The sequence below is a fragment of the Tympanuchus pallidicinctus genome, unplaced genomic scaffold, assembly GCF_026119805.1.
Source record: "Tympanuchus pallidicinctus isolate F22 unplaced genomic scaffold, pur_lepc_1.0 scaffold11, whole genome shotgun sequence".
Taxonomy (NCBI): Eukaryota; Metazoa; Chordata; class Aves; order Galliformes; family Phasianidae; genus Tympanuchus; species Tympanuchus pallidicinctus.
The window spans coordinates 21066086-21080842 of NW_026294627.1; the positions used below are offsets into that span (position 1 = coordinate 21066086).

Genomic DNA, 14757 nt, shown 5'->3' on the forward strand with positions numbered 1-14757 from the left:
ACTGCCTCAGCACAATCAACATTTTCAGCTCTATCAAAGCCACAAAGCACTACTCCATCATGCAAACTCATTCTCTCAATCAGTACTTTATTTTTATTTTGCCTTTTTCTCTTTTCTTAATGATACACCCATGCCTCTTTTTCAATCCATAAGGCTGTACTGTGCTTTCTTGCTTTCATACTGTTTCGCCCTGCTTCTCTCAGGTTTCCATGTTAGTTCTCCAGCTCCGCCCTCAGACCCTGGAGTTTGATATGAGTAGCTATGGTTCTCTGCACAAGCAGCTCCTCCAGGATCACACTCTGAAAGAGCTCTAAAAGCCTCACAAGAGCCTTGGCTAGTCCCACAAGCACACTGTGGGATGATATTCTTCCCTCTCCCCTGAGAGCTACCTTAACAATCTCCAACTAGCTAGACACTTTCATATACAGACTGGGATCTGTCTTTTCCAAGCCAAGGTAATTTATCATCATCTGCCATAAGATCTATCCTTGACTTACTCTCTAGGATTAAAATCACATTTGTGGCAAAAGGTTTTTCATCTAGCCCAAAGGAGAGAGGTTACAGACTTCTGTAAGTCTAGGATATGATAGTAGAGGACATAACATTTCATTCATGGAATTTTATTATCAGAACTCAACATCTCTATTGTTCTTTCTTTCATACATTTCCAGCTCCAGTCGTTTTGCGGGTGGGTGGGTTGTTTTTTTTTTGTTTTTTTTCTGCATTGCTACCATCTAACATGAATAATCTTAAAATCGCTTCAGGTACGTCTATTTTCTGGCTTTTTAACCCCAAGTTACCTACTTATTTAACAATACCATCAAGAAGCACCTGCAGTTCTGTCTTTTGTTCTCTTCTTTTTTTTAGACTCGAAATGGTGGTTTGACTCAGTTCAAAGACAGTGGGCAAGATTCATCTGAACAAATTTAGTATCTGACACCTGAGATGGTCAACCTGGCCACCTTCAGCAACACAGACATTAGAAGAGTCTTGTGACTTCTCTAATTTAGCGTGGATGTTTAAAATTAGTCTGTTTGTCTTCAAGGGCAACTGTTCTCCCCTTCCAACTGAAGAGCACTGAATAAATTAGATGTTGACCTCACTACAAAACAAGGAGATTAGATGCACATTCTACCAAAGAAAGACATGGAAGAGGTTACTCTTCAGCATCAGATGTCAGAGTAGGTGATTCTGAAGCCATCTTTTTGTGCTTTCCATAGCCACTAAATTGCACACAAAGCTTCCTAACATCTTTACAGAATGCTCCTACATGTAATTTTTTTCACTGGCCTACCACAAATGGCAAGTTGCAAAGATACTGTGCAAGAAAAGATGTTATTTCAGTGAAGCAGGAAAAATATAACACAAAGAACTGGTAAAATTATGTTGTGTGCAGTAGAAAAAAAAAACACAAAACCCACAAAAATTTGAATTTATAGATTGTCCTTGGACTCACTCTGTTTTCACATGAGAGAGCATTAGTCTCGTTTTTCCATCTGGTATTGAGACATTACCTTATTCCACACGTCCTATATTCTACGAATAAAGACATGATCTAGAAAAGGCATGACTTTAATGATTGCTTTTACAGTAATAAGCAAATTATCCTTCTCACCTTTCTATACACTCCTTCACAATAGCAAAATTTCCATCTCCTATAGTCCTTCCAACTTTATATCGTTCTGCTATCGATGCTGGAACCTGGAAACCTTCCTCCAACACTTCTGAAAGAATCATTAGTACATTTTTATTGTTAGTGAAGGAAACACAGATGTTGCACATAACATACGTTTTAAGGCTACGGTTTAGGAGCCTGGAAACCATTCAGAGTCAGTATCTCACTTACTGTACAGTGAAACCATGCTGCTGACATTGTATATACTCAACAGGTTTCACACAGATACAGTAAGGAAAAATAAGACTTCTGGGGGCTCAAACATACCACCATTCCAATGTTACATAGTTTACCATTCCCCATGCCCCCAGGACAAAACCAAAATTGTATTTTTTTAATTATGAAAAGGCCTCTGTGAACTGCACAAGCGCAGACCAGCCTCCAAAAAGGTTTGGAACTCCTTGACACAGCATGATTAAATATATGTACCAAAGAAGTCCAACACTCAAGCACTTATTTTATTACATCCTGTAAACTGAGACATCCATAAAACTCCTCATGTGCTAAGTGCTAGTTCTCCCCCTCCCCCAATATTAAATATTTAGGTTTTAAACAAATGTTCTCAATAATACTACCTCACATGCAACCTGGGCACCAGATGTTTAGGTAAAATTGCATTACGCAGTGCCTGAGCATAAGAAAAGTTTGTAGTTTCATGTGTTTTAGTGCTCATTCATGTACTATTATTTTAAAATGTATTTGAAATAGCGTGTTACAAATACCTAACATGCCTCTAAAAGCTGGCAGTAAATTGCAGCTGATACAAGCTACTATATAAATACCACAACGTACAAAAAAAAAACAAAAAAAAAAAACTCAGAAATGTGAGTTGAATTTACACTCCTGAAGCCTTTTAACTATGTATTTTTCTGTTGTTTGTTCCAGTTTAGTATTAAAAGTGAATGTCATACGGGGGCTGAGTTTGCTCACAGGCAGCATGAAGACTTACTGTCAGACAACACCATACACACTTGTAAGTGCATGTGAACCGGCAGTACTAGAGCAGACACTGTGCCTCATCCAGCTTGGACAAAGCTCTAAGGGACTGGCCATTGCTCAGCAAAGGCCCAGGATCACCATATGCTCTTTAGAACAATGACAGATGAGACAAAAGCAAAGTGAAAGAAGCCAGTCAGCACTGTGTCACCTGCAGAACTAGAGTATCCTGTACCAGAAACACTGGTATGTTCAGGGATGTTCAGATCAGATGTGGTCTGGAGTGAACCTGAACTGCTGTCAAGGCTGACAAGCCTCCTAACAGGGAGTCATCCAGCCTGTGATGCTCCCACTTTCTCCGGCAGGAAGGATGACTCATTTCCTACACAGCTGCTGTTATCACTACATTGACTGCTTTGAAATGTCAGCCTTCAAATGTTACCTTCTGCAGGTCCATCATTTTCATCCATAGAGCTGCAAACTTTGGTGGATGCTAATGAGGTAGAGGAGCCACTGTGTTGGGAGCTCTGGAAATGGAGAGACACAAATGAAAACAGATGATTGTTAAGGAGCACCAATACCCACAGCGTGTCCCAGGTGTTCTGTATGTAAAGTATCCATTTACTTTTCCAGAGTGATATGCAGATATTAGTCCAGTTTTTCCACTGAAATTACACCTTTGGTGCCCCATTGAAGTGTAGGCCTCCCCAATTCATTCTGTGTGGCAATGCTTTTGTGTTGATCGTTAGATTCTCCCTACTCTACACATGTTTTTTTGTGGGGAAAAGTGAGGAGCTGTGTGCCCTCTGCAGGCAGGGAAGTGTTTTATCAGCAACCATTAACCTAGCAGGCACCAAAGAACAAACATCTGTTTCAACTGAAGCTGGCTTTTTGTTACAGGAACAATTTCTCATTTTGCAAATCCCTTTCTGCTGAAGTCCTCTCTAATCGTGTTCTAGAAAGGAAAAATCATTACAAAAGTTTATGGAGAAAATAAAATATATTACATATTATATATATAAAATAACATATAATATAATGTTTGATTTTCTGAAAATAAAGTGATTGGATATAGTCATCTTGAGGCATGAGTCTGCGTGTTGGCGTTAAGCCTTTGTGCACTGAGTGTGTAAGTTTGCTATCCAACTAATGCGGGGAGGAAGGTCTCTTCTGCCTCCAGGTGATCTCGACCCCCCGGATGGATGACAGAAATACAGCAGGCAGCATCACACGAGGGAAGCTCTTTCTGTCCATCAGTTACTACAACATCTAGCTATGTAACTCGGGAAGACTGCTTCATCACATATCTGGATGGATGAAACTATACACAGACACAAGATGGACTTGATGTCACCCCTAATTTTTATCCTGTGCTGCATAACAATCACAAATATTACCACAGTCCTTTAAAGTTAAAGAAAAAAGAAGCATTTCTTAGGTGCTTGTGTTGCAAATTGAGTTAGAAATACTTAGGGGATTTCCAAGGCTAAAACTTTCTTGGGTTCACACAGTTTGTGTGCTGAACGATTACAGAGCACTGCACTCTATTACACAAACCGTATCCTGTACCACATGCAGCTAACGCCATAGAACAGCGTCTAGGTTTGCACGGTATCTAAATGCCCAAATCAGAGTGTCAATCCACTTTACAAACGTAACACAGCTCCTTCAGACCCATCCCATAAGCTGCTGCAGAGCACAGCAGACAACTGTGGCAAGAACAACTAACTGCAGCAGCTGAGTAATTTGCAGAGCACGGAGCCAGGGTGAATGAGTTAGCAGTGCTACAAGCTGGCCAGTGTGCTGAGATCATTTGAAAAGACTCACTTCTAATTTCTCCCGCAGTAGATTAAGGTCAGATGATTTAGACAAAGGCTGGACTCAGCCTATTTTACACTAAATAATCCTCAGAGCTTGCGCAGCCCATCTACTAAAAGATTCTTGGCCTGTTTTTCTTTCTTTTTTTTTTCTTTTTTTTTTTTTTTAACTTTTAATCAAGCCCAGCTCCTTCTTTTCATCCATCCAAGCACTTCTTCTGACCTTTGACTGGAATCAAAAATTGCATTAATCACTTTTTGGACTACTTCTGCTTCCTCCTGACAACAGACTGGTTTTATGCAGCTCACTAAGACACAGCAGCCCTCGTCTCATGATTAGGACATGTTTACGTCTGTGATATTCCTGTGTTAAATTCCACCACACGTCTCAGTAACAACTTACCTCTGGTTCATTTTTGAATAAATGAGCAGATGAGGATCAAGGAAGCAGGAAAATGCTATGAACTCTCAGAGTTGGAGAAGTCACACTCGAACTTCATTGTTTCTATACACGTAATCACAGAGAATTGTTTACTTTACACTCCTGCTTGTAAAATTAGCAGAAGAAACATGTTTTTTTCTACTCATTTTGCTGTTTCAGTTTGCTTTCATAGACCAGACATCCAATTTCTTACTTCTTTTTTCCACTCCACAGCATTTTCCTAAAGGAATTACAATGTTCAGTATTTGTTGCATACACAATCAGGAATGAAACTTGACATTTAAAGGGTACCACACAAAAGATTCTCAAAGCATTCTATTCAGATTCTGCATTTTAAATGGTGAAATCACATTTTCCAGTCGATGTTAGGTTCAGCACTGCTGCCTGTACCCCTCTGCAGCTTTCTTTGGCAATTTGATGTTTCCTTACGGATTCTCATATCCAATGTTCTGTTTTATAAGAATGGGAGATGTTAAAACCTGGACATAACTTGGTGGCCACATTTTCCCAGCACAGGCACCTACAGAGCGCCAGATTTCTATTTGGGGACCTAATTTCTCAAGGATCCTCACGCTCTGGTTTAGCTGAGAACTGCAACTGCAGTCCTTCTGCAATGAGATTCCTTCTAGCGCCCATTTCAGCAAAGCACTTCAGCAAGTGCTGTGCTTGCAACAAACACTCTTAATGGCCTATACACAAATGAAATAATTAAACACACTTAGAAGTATCTTAGCTATAGCTTGCTAAATATGTGTTTAGCCCACATTTAGCAAACATGCGTTCAAGGAAAATTTAGAGAAAATAAATCATCAGTATGAGATCAGTTCTTAAGTATGCCCCTATTTCTTTTTTTTTTTTTTTAATTAATTATTATTGATGCTATGTTTGCATCACTCCATTAGGGTGGGTATGCTAAAATGACAGAACTGAGTGCATACACTCTACCACTGGTCTACAAACAAAGCACAGAGCACCTTTAGTGGGAGCTGTGTGCAAGCACAAGTGTGTGAGCAGCACAGCCCACCCATAGCAAGGGCACAGCAGCTAAGGCAGCAGATAAATATACACACTAGGTTTCTGAAACTTCATTTTTAAACTAAGTGAAAAACATACAGAAAGCATATATTTTATTACCTTTGCTGAACCCCTCCTATTAAAACAACAGAGGAAAAGAAAGCATGAACTGTACATTTGCATACACTCAGCAGTGTACTCATGGACCTTTCACAATTAAAAGAGACGTTGAGAGGTATACGTGACACACGAGTATTTTAGTCTTTATTCAGCCCCCTGGAACAACACACAGGCACTTATTTATTTATCTTTACTTAAGCTAGAAGGACATTTCGTTTATTTAGACTTTAATTAGCTCGTTGTTCTCACAAGCTGAAAGCCCTCCGGGTCCAGCAATCCTTGTGGGTCTTGGTGTTCCTTCCAGTTGGCTTGCCAATCGTGCAGCAGTCTGTCGTACATGCTGCTGCTCTCACAGCTGTGGACCCCATTAGGGATATTACAGATGGGGGGAAAGAACAAACTCTAGGCAATGGTATAATCTCTTCAACACACAGACCTTAATGCAATTAGCTGTTTTAATTTTAAGACATGCTGAGGTGCTTGAAATGTCATCGCTTTTACACAGATTTAAAGGGGTGCATTTGCACAGGTTGCCAGCACATGCTCAGTTTTATGGCACACCTCCATAAAAGCGATGGCATAAAAAAATCAGGTCTTTGGTGTAAGGATTTCAGATCCTATTCGGGTTTATATAACAGATGGCCAACACACCACACATCTCATTGATGTGAATGGAAACATTAGAGCTCTAGAGTTTCATCCACGTCTCACTGGGAGATTTATTTAGCAACTGTTTTGTGAATAGCTTGTATCTCAGTGGAAACTGTGCTAAATCCATGAAAAAAGGCAGTAAAATAAATGTTATTGCAATTTTTCTCTCCCCATACTCACCTTTGTCCTAAATTAATCTCAAAACCACATTTCAGCTCAACAGCAGGAATCATTCTTGTGGACTATCACAATCAGCAATTACAAAAGGAAACTTAAACAAGCATGCCTAAGGAAGTTTGATTATGCAATTCACATTCCTGAATCTTAAAAACCAAACACTGCATTATATTTGCCAAACCTCTCAAAACCTTTATTAGCACATATGGAGCCTACAAGCTCTCCCAACAATAGATTCCTTTGTATTTTCACGGCACGAAGGAAGCATCTGGATGAAATGTGAGTAACAGAAATTCACACAGGTGTAAAGCTTTGTTTGGAACTCATGCAGAGTTATGCTCTTTTAGTAATGACATTAATGAAGATTAAAATTAGTAAAAAATGTCTACATTCAGGAATGAGGCCCAGGCTAAGGGAATTATTGATGTGTTTAAACAACGCTTCCTAAGTTTTTCCCTATTCCCAAGAACTCTACAGAATTAAAAAAACCTGGGAAGAGAAAAAGCTATGTGTGTCAGTATGCTTAAGCTAAAAGTTCAAATCAGTAAGGATAAATAAAATCAAAGACAAAAAAACAAAAAGCAGCTGAGCAACCAAGCTCACCTCTTTTGGAACCCATCCTAGTGTTCAGTCAGGTTATCAATAGACTTTGCAAGGCAGCTGTCATGAATTCCTGACACAGGCAGCTCCTTAGCCTAAGATCATCATGGCTAACAGTAAAATAAAGACAGCAGTACAGAGCAGGTAGGACTTTAGACTACCCACATTCCTGTAATATGCAGCTGTGGTAAGCAAAAAGTAATACAACAAACCAGTACCTCTCCAGAATACAAAAGGTTAAACAGAGTTAAATTGATGTAGAAAAACATCTGGATATAAATTTTGAGAGACAAACTCAGCTTTTTTACTGGTTGATTCAGGGAGAAGCAAAGGGTTACACTGAAATTCTAGCACCTCCCAACTCTACCCAGCAAAAAATGTTTCTCATTTTCCTTTGTTTAATTGCTTACATTTTTTGGCCAGCCAGTTGAGAGGGGGAAAAAAGTTTTCATGTAATCACTGCAGGGCTAGCAAAAAAATTCTTCGTGGAGAAACATCAAATCCTCAATCTTCTTGCTGAAAGATGAGAAGCCAATGGAATTCCTTATATAGTAAGAAAAATGACGAAACGGTTTTCTTTGCAAATTGAGATGCTGCACTAAACTGACACACAAGATCCACATTAATTTGTGAACTGCTTCATCTGGAAAGGAACATTTAAAAAATATACACTAATTTGCTACTTATCCACAGTTCTATATCCGGCACTGTACTGATAGACAGTTGATTTAAAAGAGATCTTACATAGGAAAATGATAACTTTTTCACTTATGCAATTCAGGATTTACGCAGCTTGCAAAAGAAATAAATGTGACAGCCAAAGTAATAATCACTCATGAGCTCATTTCTCTTCTTCAAGAGATCGAGGAACCAGTTCTCTATTTGGTATTTGGAGGTAAACTTGCATCTAACCTCTGATAGTTCCTAACAGCTGCTTTTAAAGTGAAGCTGTAGCTCAGACTGTAGGCTCGCTCAAGCTTTGGTATCCTCAAGAAAAAAAAAAAGATCATCTAAAAACAATGTATGTATCATATTCAGGTATTGGAAGTTGATCCAGAATTCTTGAATCCATACTGTGGTTAATATGAAAGTTCCGTGTGCTGTAGTGCAACGTGAAGGATTATTTTTTGCCCTTTCTAAAGCTCTACATAGGTACAATTTCCCACTTGAAAATACTAGAAAAATTCAAATTGCAGTCAAAAGGAGGTTCTTTTTTTTTGCACTTAATCAAGGACATAGCACAATCACCACTTTTTTTTTCTTTTTTTTGGTAACTGTTTGAAGCGTATTCTGGAAACTCTCCTGATATTCTTAACTGTTACTTGATAGACAGAAACTTGTTTGCTTCCAGTATTCCTCCCTTCTATGGCGCTTTTTCCTTTCTGTGTCTGTATGGCTTTTTTGGCAGACTTATTTAATAGTAAGCAGGAGGGTTTCAGAAGTAGAATTTGTATTGGGCCCACAGATCCCTCAAGGAGAGTGTCTGGATGTCATTGGCAGATAGGCAGGACAACGTGTCAGAAATTGTAAGATCTCTTCCACTGCCCCCACCAAACAAAATTTATTAACATTTTAAATAAATGAATATATATATATATATATAAACATATGAGTATATATATTTTAAAGAGTGGGAAACTGCATCAACAAAGCAAGGAACTTATATTAATCACAGTGAGTGTGTTTCAGTACTCTTAGCTTTTTACAGGCCTATTTTTGTATTACTTAGAGGAGTGCTCATACAGCTCAGCTGTCAGCAGGAGCTGGTGCCCTGTTTTGGATACAGTATGCTGGTTTCCCACTTAATACTTCAAACCTAACCCCATCACATTCACGCAAACTTACCCATACACAATTCAAAGCAGATACATTTATTGTCTCCAAAAGACCCACTAAAAAAAATTTCTTCCTTGAAGGATCTCTTACATCTACATGCCAGGGCCCAGAGTTTGTTATTTAAAAAAGCACCAAATGTGTCTACCATTAAAAGGAACCCATCAGAATGCATGAATCCCATATGCTTAGACTATTTGAACTGTCAGATGGGCAACGCCAATCCAATATGAACGTGCAAAACCAAGGGTAAGTCTTTTTTTAAAGCCTGTTAATCATGTTTCCAAAATAAACTCACTGAGCAGTGTGTATTTTTTAAATATATTTATTACATCACTTACAATAATCTACAGTAATGTTAAATCTAGCGAAACAACCAATTGCAACCGGGATGACATGGTCAAATATGAAACACAAGTACAACACAGTATGATGAAACAATGGCACAAAAGTGAAGGTGACTTTCTTCTGCTGTTATTATATGAAATAAAACATTCATCCGCATTTATTTTTGCAAGTTTTACCTTTTTTTTTTTTTTTTTCTTGCTGATAAATCAACAGCTATCTTTTTGGTTTCCTGCATCACATCAATACAAAAAAATGGTATATTTTCAAAAGCAAATATCCAAGCACTTTTCTTAAAAAAAATAATTGTATGCATAACTTTGTAAAATCTTAAGCTTATGTTGGAAATGTGCCAGTATTTACAAGATCATAGTGCAACTAACGAAACAAAGAGACCTTAGCACAAACATTGGTAGCTCCTCTTTCACTACAGCTCAAATCCCAAAACACTGTATTGCAGGGCAAACCACAAACTATTTACCTCATATAACATCAGACAACAAGTACACGCTGAAAACAATATATCTTTTTTCATACTTTACTGTTGAGGGTTAATTTAAGCAAATTTGAATATAATGAACATGCAGAAATACAGACACTTAAAATCCATACAAATGTGTATGCGTGCACTGTGTGTGTTTTTAACCCTTCTACAAACTGTGCGTACACAACCCATGTATCTACATAGCCACTGACTTCGATGGGGAGACAGGGCACCCAAAAAATCAGGTGCACTGTCAAACAGGCAAAACAAGCCAGCCCAAAGGTGGCTTACTATGGCAAACACAGCTCAGAATGTCAGTTGTTGAACAGAGGCATTTGCCCGGGAGGCATCCCACTCATTTCAGAAGAGTGCAACAATCATTGCTTGCTTTTATCCACTGTAAAACCACTGCTGGCTGAGTAACATAAGGTTATTTTTCTCTTTATCATTCAAGAAGTGCAAGATCTCATGCCATCACTAACAGATGAACTGAAAGTGAAGATTAAACTAAGAGCAATCTTGCAGTAGGCTGCATACCACGAACTGGATACAAGATAGCACAGACAACATTAATCCAAGCATTCATCAGGTGATGAGGTAATTTAGCACCGTAACGATTTTTTGTCCATCTACAACTTTTGACAGAACTAGCAATTTGGGTTCATCAGATGTTCTCTTCTCTATGACTGTTAATTCATTTTAACTTTTAGAGTCCAAAAACATTTTCCGTAACATACTGAACTACATAAAGTTCACATTGCTGGGTGAAATACAAAGCTGTAAAGGCAAACAATGTATTTATTTCAATTTTTAAGCCCCCAAAAATCTCAACCTATGTGTTCTTCAAGGAGATGTAATATGATGTATCCCTTCTTACAATACACATGCATGTTCACAATTTTAATTCCTCAGAGTTTTCATGTTACAGACTGCGAAAATGGCTTTAAGGGAAAATAACCAAATATAACGCGCTGTCCCTGAATTATTTTAGAAATTGAAAAGCAATTTTCACAGTGGATAGTGAATGTTAACCATTTCACTGATTTCAACAACAGCAACAAAAAGCAAATAATATTGTACAATTAATTACACTGCAGAACAGTGCAGCTCACAAGGAGACAAAAGTCTGATCTTGTCCAAATAATGCCATTTCAACTTCATGATTAATGTTTTGTCTGTGTGTATATACTTTGTGCATAAGTTCTTATCCTTCCCACCTTGAAGTCCATCACGTTTTTGCCATCAGCTCAAAACAGAGCGGAACCAAGCCCTTGTTTGTACATGAGATCTCTTAACATTGTTCAGAATTCCTAAGGGGAACTGCTCAGCGTGGACAGATCGGTACAGCTCCATCGCCTTCGACAGAGCTGAAGCGATTCCCACCAGATGAACAACTTCCCACCATACATTTTCCCCAAACATTAATTCAAACAAGTCACAAACGTGACATAACTGTGCATCAACTTGAAAGCCGTTAGTCTACGTATCTGTGTGTGTGTGCACAGATGTACATGTACACACACACATTCTGTGCTTCACATATGAACTGTTTGTTGCATAAAAGAGAAAGAAAAGAGGTTACAAATAATCCAGAAAGTTGCAGAAAGCATTAGGGAAATAATCACAAGTATTCAAAAAGCTCAAAGGGAAGCAAAGCATTCACTAGCTATACAAGGCTCTTTAGCTACATCATAATCACCTGATAGTAGGCACAAATAATGCAGCGTACAGAGAACTATAAGAGGTTCAAACACTATAAAGTTACTTGAGCTATTCTTTTATTTAATGCAGCTGATAAAATCTAGGGACAAACTAAAACCTGTGCTGCTGCAAGCAGAACTACAGCATCATGAAACAATTTCAGTTTCACCAATAAACTGAAACCTCCTGGTCTTGCTCAAAAGAAACATTTCATTTCTGCTCATGTATAATGGGAATTACATTCCACACAAAAGGGATCTCAAAGCCTATAAACAGTGTACCTTTTCAATCTCTATGGGACTTTCATTCCTTAAATGAAATATTAATGATATGTATTGCCCCTGAATAGCCCCTTAATACAAGTCATATGTTGAAATGATTAAATGCAATGGACTAGCGTAGTCTTTGCAAGAGTCCTGATGGAAAACTTGCTACGATAACAATTACTGATATAAGGCCCATTTTTCTTTTCCACAGCTAGGCAAAGCCACGCCATTCCCATTTGCTGGCAATCTGGGCTCTTTAAGCAGAACAAACATTCTTAATAAACTGCCTTGAGCAGCAGTAGTCTATAAGGAAGAGGAGAGGAAAAATAAAATTCCTGGAATTTATTTTCTTTCCAGGAAAAAGCAATTTGCAAAAAGTCAGTAAGTATTTTGTTCAGTCTAGTGGAGTTCTTCGAGCTTTTGGAAGCTGATCCCAATGCACCTCAACACTATGCAGGTTTCTTGGGATGAAGTAATACATTTCACTAAGACATTCCCTCATAACAGGCAAAAAATGCAAGTAACTTCACAGCTGTGAATGTTTTCAGGAGAACAGGACAGCCCTATGTCGGAGTATGTGAGGGAGACTGTTCCTATTGCTGGTTTTAAATCTGAACTCTGAAGCAGGAATGGCAAAATATGCATTTCAAAATGGAATGATCTAACTGCTTCAGCAAACCTACCAGAGCAATGACTGTCTCTCCAGGTGATACTGGAACCAAGTACTGAAAACAGAGAAGGTAAGTTTTGTATTCTGCTGCCCTTTCATTTATTTTTGTAAATGTTCTCCGTAAAGAAAACGGATAATGATACAGTGAAGCCACAATGTCACATGCCAACATTTCCCAGATGCTGAATTTTGTTATTTCACTGTATTTAAAAGTTGGCATGTGGCAGCTAACCACTTTATTCCAATAAGTACATTTTCCTGCTTTCAAAATATATTAAATCATCGCTAAGTAGATCAAAAATATAATCTCTATAGATTTTTGCTGAGGACCAAAATAACACTAATTTCTAATTCTTAAATCATTGGTAATTAAGGTACTAAAAGGAAATGTGTAAAACAGTAAAAGTGTGTCATCACTACACTTTAGGCTTAAGTACAACAGATAAATACTAATGTTAATATGCAACGTACAATGAGAAATATTGCTATTATGTAAACGAAAGTAGCTGACTAAATATCTCACGATAAAGCAGCAGAAAACAAATAAAATTAGTAGATATTTGTTAAGCGTTTGGTTATAATGCATGACCTACTTTAACACTAAAGGAGTTTTGCATATTCATGCTGCACAAAATGACCACCTCTAGAAATGATGCAAACAGAGAAATGAGGTCGATAGGAGGATGATTTACAGTACCACAATTTCTGTATGCTTTCATTTTAAAATGACATCAACTTCTTACTGCGGCAAATGAAGGACAGAAAATGTTCTTGTCCTTAACGTAAGTGAAAATAATCAGTAGTTTCTCAGGCAAAATGTGCTTTACCAAAAGGTGTCATCATGCGTGTCACACTGCGCTGGTAACTTGTAGGCCCACAGATTTCCTCTTTAGAAACGTGTCCACGTTTACTTGCAACAGCAGGATGATCAGCATTAGCAGCCCTTGTAAGGGAAAACATTCACATTGCCTGTGACCACTTTACACTGCTTCAACACTGCTTTGAAAGCATCTACTTTCTGTTCTGTGGGCACAAAGGATTTCTTCCCCTTCTTTTCACATAGCCAAAAAGACTAAACTTGGAAAGGAATGAGATTGAAGTGTTCCAAATGTTTGCATTGGGAGCAGAGAGTGTGGTACAAGCAGCTTAATACGGCAGCTTTCTCTTTTCTGCATTTTACCCACTCACTGGTAAAAGCAAAGCATTTGTTAGCTGTTCATATCAAAACGAATAAAGTTACCTATGTTAAAAACAGAACATATAATCAGTACCTCAGATGCTAAAAAGAGTGCTATTCATAAATGTGCCCACTATGGATTTGTGCGTTATATTCACCTTATACAATCTTCACTGCTTACAGTGTGCATAATGCTGTTTTGTATTTGATGGACACATTCAATGGCTCATTCATTACAAATTCTTGCATTAAAATGCAGTGGTAAAGCCAAAAATACCCCCGCATACTAGAATTAATTTGGCCCGACGTTTTTAATATTAAATATGCAAAACTCTTTTGTGTGATTCACTATCACTGTAAATTAGCAGCTATTCTCTTTAAAAATGTTAAACCTTCACCAAATCACAAACCATAAACATTGTTCCATTTTCTCTTTTACACTGAGTCTCCTACTGAATCCAAATCATCCGAGGAGAGTGGGCGATACAGGTCCTGTAAGATGAAGTGCAGTATAGATTTGTTTATTGTGCTTGATTTGTTGCACTGTAACTGTTTTACAATCTTTTTGATACTGTGGACCAGAAGATCTTGTTTAACATAAAATACACATTTTCCATATAATCAGTGTTTTTTTTTTCTTATTTTCACAAAGTTAATTTTCAAGCAACAAATAGATGGCTGGATTTTTAATGTACAAAAGATTCTAAGAGGCAATTCTTTTTTCCCTTGATTTTTTCCTACTAAACTATTGAAGCAATATTTGACTTTCCTAAAGAGTCTCGTAATCCTTTGAAAATTTGGCAGTATGAATTTAACCTTTCTTTTTTTTTTTCCCAAATAGGCTCTATT

General features: G+C 37.9%; 1 protein-coding gene across 4 annotated transcripts in view; it reads right to left on the reverse strand.

Annotated features, from left to right (window-relative positions):
* Nucleotides 1-14757, reverse strand: part of DCLK1 (doublecortin like kinase 1) — a 229945-nt gene that overhangs the window by 42344 nt on the left and 172844 nt on the right. For 3 of the 4 annotated variants that reach the window (XM_052671018.1, XM_052671021.1, XM_052671020.1), the window contains 2 exons: nt 3054-3138; nt 1616-1724 (listed from right to left, as the gene is read on the reverse strand). In XM_052671018.1, the coding sequence (XP_052526978.1) occupies nt 1616-1724; nt 3054-3138 (194 nt within the window). Of the gene's footprint in view, nt 1-1615; nt 1725-3053; nt 3139-9574; nt 14401-14757 lie in introns of those variants that run through there. The other variant, XM_052671022.1, reaches the window with a different exon arrangement.